Source organism: Etheostoma cragini, chromosome 22 (genome assembly GCF_013103735.1).
Source record: "Etheostoma cragini isolate CJK2018 chromosome 22, CSU_Ecrag_1.0, whole genome shotgun sequence".
Classification (NCBI taxonomy): Eukaryota; Metazoa; Chordata; class Actinopteri; order Perciformes; family Percidae; genus Etheostoma; species Etheostoma cragini.
The window spans coordinates 3,338,270-3,341,048 of NC_048428.1; the positions used below are offsets into that span (position 1 = coordinate 3,338,270).

General features: G+C 42.2%; 1 protein-coding gene across 2 annotated transcripts in view; it reads right to left on the reverse strand.

Annotated features, from left to right (window-relative positions):
• Nucleotides 1-932: 932 nt before the first annotated feature.
• The window catches only part of mkxa (mohawk homeobox a), a 25,168-nt gene continuing 23,321 nt past the window's right edge, over nucleotides 933-2,779 (reverse strand). For both annotated transcript variants that reach the window (XM_034862444.1, XM_034862443.1), the window contains 2 exons: nucleotides 2,100-2,133; nucleotides 933-1,961 (listed from right to left, as the gene is read on the reverse strand). In XM_034862444.1, coding sequence (XP_034718335.1) covers nucleotides 1,754-1,961; nucleotides 2,100-2,133 — 242 coding nt within the window. In that variant the 3' untranslated portion in view covers nucleotides 933-1,753. The remainder of the gene's footprint in view (nucleotides 1,962-2,099; nucleotides 2,134-2,779) is intronic.

A 2,779-nucleotide genomic window follows, 5' to 3' on the forward strand; every position in this document is an offset into this window, starting at 1 on the left:
GAGCCCACGACCCCCACTGCATAAGCAAATAGTGCCTGGGGATTGGGGGATTGGGGATTCATTATACCTCCATAGGAAGGCTAACAGGAATAACATAGGCTTGAACTTCATTTCTTTTACTTCTTTTCACCTTTATGTAAATGCACCATCAATTGAGGCTGTGTTTTCTGACTGAAAACCAATAACTATGAATGCAACTTTCTTTCTTTTTACAGTTTGCACATTCAAGACATAAAAGGTCAAAAAGTCACTTTGTGCAACTTCACTCCCTCTCAAAGTCCTTGACCATAAACGCAGTTTGTGTTTGTTAAAGAAATGAAAAAAACAGCACAATTTATGAAGGAGTGCACATTTTGGCACACGAAAACAGTACCTTAAAGACATATACATCAGATTAAAAAGTCAGCATACAGAGACAACTTCAGTTTCTCCCGTAAGTCCAACTCGATTTCCCCAGTTTGTGAACTTGGCATCGTTTATAACATACATAAGTCCTTTCTGGAAAAGAGATTCTTTCCATTGGATGACAAAAGAAGCTCTTAAGGCGGTATGTTTAAGTGAAACCAAGTACAAAGTTCTGTTAAAAAAAACACATATGACAATGACAAATACTTCGAACACTTGCTTGGCCGACAAATAGATAATACTCAAAGTATTTTTGAAGAGTAAAAAAAAGCGAGGGTGGAAAGTCAAACCTTTAAGTCCATCCTCTTGCTTCTTGTAAACAGCAATTTGAATATAATGCTAAACAGCTGAGAGGGCTGAGGACCAAAAGAGTGCGGGGAGCTGGTGGTGGCTTTTTTTTTCACTCCAGACCATCTTGTTCTGAGCACAAACATGTAAAAAAAAAAAAAAATAGGTAACACTGATAATGCAAAGCAAAATACATCCCTTTTAGGACATGGCATACTTCTGTTGGGACAGATATTGGGCACAGCTGAGCGTTTGGGCACGTTTCAGCAACCAACAGCCCCGATAAGAAAGGAATCCTTCGCTGGGTAATGAAATCCAAGGCCGACATGTGGACAAGGCGGAGACTGCTTGGAGATCTGCTGCTCATGTTAGGGGCAGCTTATCTACTGTACATATCCAACAGTTATTGTTGAGCTGCCGGCAACGAGAGGCTGACTGAGACAAAACAGCGTTTGGTTAACAGTCAAAATGAAGACTCCAGCCAAAATAAGCACAATACCTTCAGGGAGTTACTGCTGGGTGTTTTCTAAGGAGTGTGTGTGTGTGTGTGTGTCTGTTTGTGTGTGTGTGTGCGCTATTTGAGTTCATCAGTGCCTCAGATGGTGAGCTCATTCAGTCCTTAAGGCACAGGCTGTTATGGATTTCATTCACAAAACAAATCCCGAAGAGTGAGAGGCACCTCAGTATCCGCACTTTGCATTGACCAAAGTCGGCTTTATTTGTCTAAACAACAAAGGCACTTTTGGCAAAATACAAATTTTCGTAGCATAAAAAAAATGAAATAAAAAAAATCATCCAAAAATAAGTTAACGTTACAAAAGTGTCTTGTTTTAGGAAATACTGCAGTGAAACTCACCGACATTTGTCTGTCAACCCAGCAAAGAAAATGATGGTCATGGCCTCGTTCGCACTTTATAAGACACCAATAACAACCAAACCTCCCCCCCCCCAACCCTCTTCTCTTTCCACTGCTGCCAGAGTTTATTTGGACTCTGGCGAGTTTTGCTGAAACAGGAATGTTTGCTGGTTTGCATAAAGAGATGGGAGAACGACGTCAGGGCTAATATTTCTGCATTAGAGGCACTTTGACAGTCTTGATCTCTGCTATGTGGGAGGACTTCTGGATGATGCAGCTGGTGGTCCCGGAGGTGCTGTCCTTCCCTTGCGCCAAGTTGGTCAAGGCCATAGCGGCGTTGATCTCTCTCCAGTATGTCTCGTCTTTGCCCTTCACCCTCTCCTTTTGCGCACTTCCGACGCCACCGCTGCCGCTGACGATCAGAAGAAAACGCAAACATGCACAGGAAAGAACAAAACAGAGAGCGAGGAGTTAGAGGTCAAGTTCAGCTTTTAATGAATGAAAATAGAGGATTTGATCTCGGTTGCAAGGTAAAAGAAAGTCCACTCACTTGTCACATTTACTTGATCCATGGTCTGTGGTTTCTGAAAGTAGAAGAAGAAAATAAAAGGTTAGCTTTGCAGAGTTCTCAGGGGTCAATGAGGATTTATTGAAATCTAGCCGAACGGACAGGCGCAGGAGGTATGTGTGTGTGTGTGTGCGTGTGTTCTGTGTGAGGTCTGTACTGTAAGTGTACACCGTGTCCTGCGCAAACATGTGTTGCTCTGTTTTCTTTCTGTACTCAGAGGCTGGACAAAAAGGACATTTTGCGAGAAGCCGTCAAGAAACAAGGTGACTAATAGGATCGAGTTGAAAGATGTTTCTTATGACTCATAAACTCCATTCCCTAATATTTTGTTCGAAAACAAATGGGCCCCGGCCAACGTAATTGAGTTGTCTGAGGAAATCAGATCGAAAATGACTGAGCGTAAAAGATTTGAGTGGGAATGAAAAGGCAGCAAGTGAGTCAGTGAAAGAAAGATGGATGTCTGCTCTCTCTTTTTCTCTTCAAATGGGAGCAATCTCTATCTCATATGTAAAACATTAGTGGGGAATAGTAGAGTCATTAAACAATGAAAGCAAACTTCTCTTCAGGGCAACCAGTGCATTTACTTCAGCATGCTACAGAGAGTAAGACCATGTGCACGTTTGTGTGTGTGTGTGTGTGTGTGTGTGTGTGTGTGTGTGTGT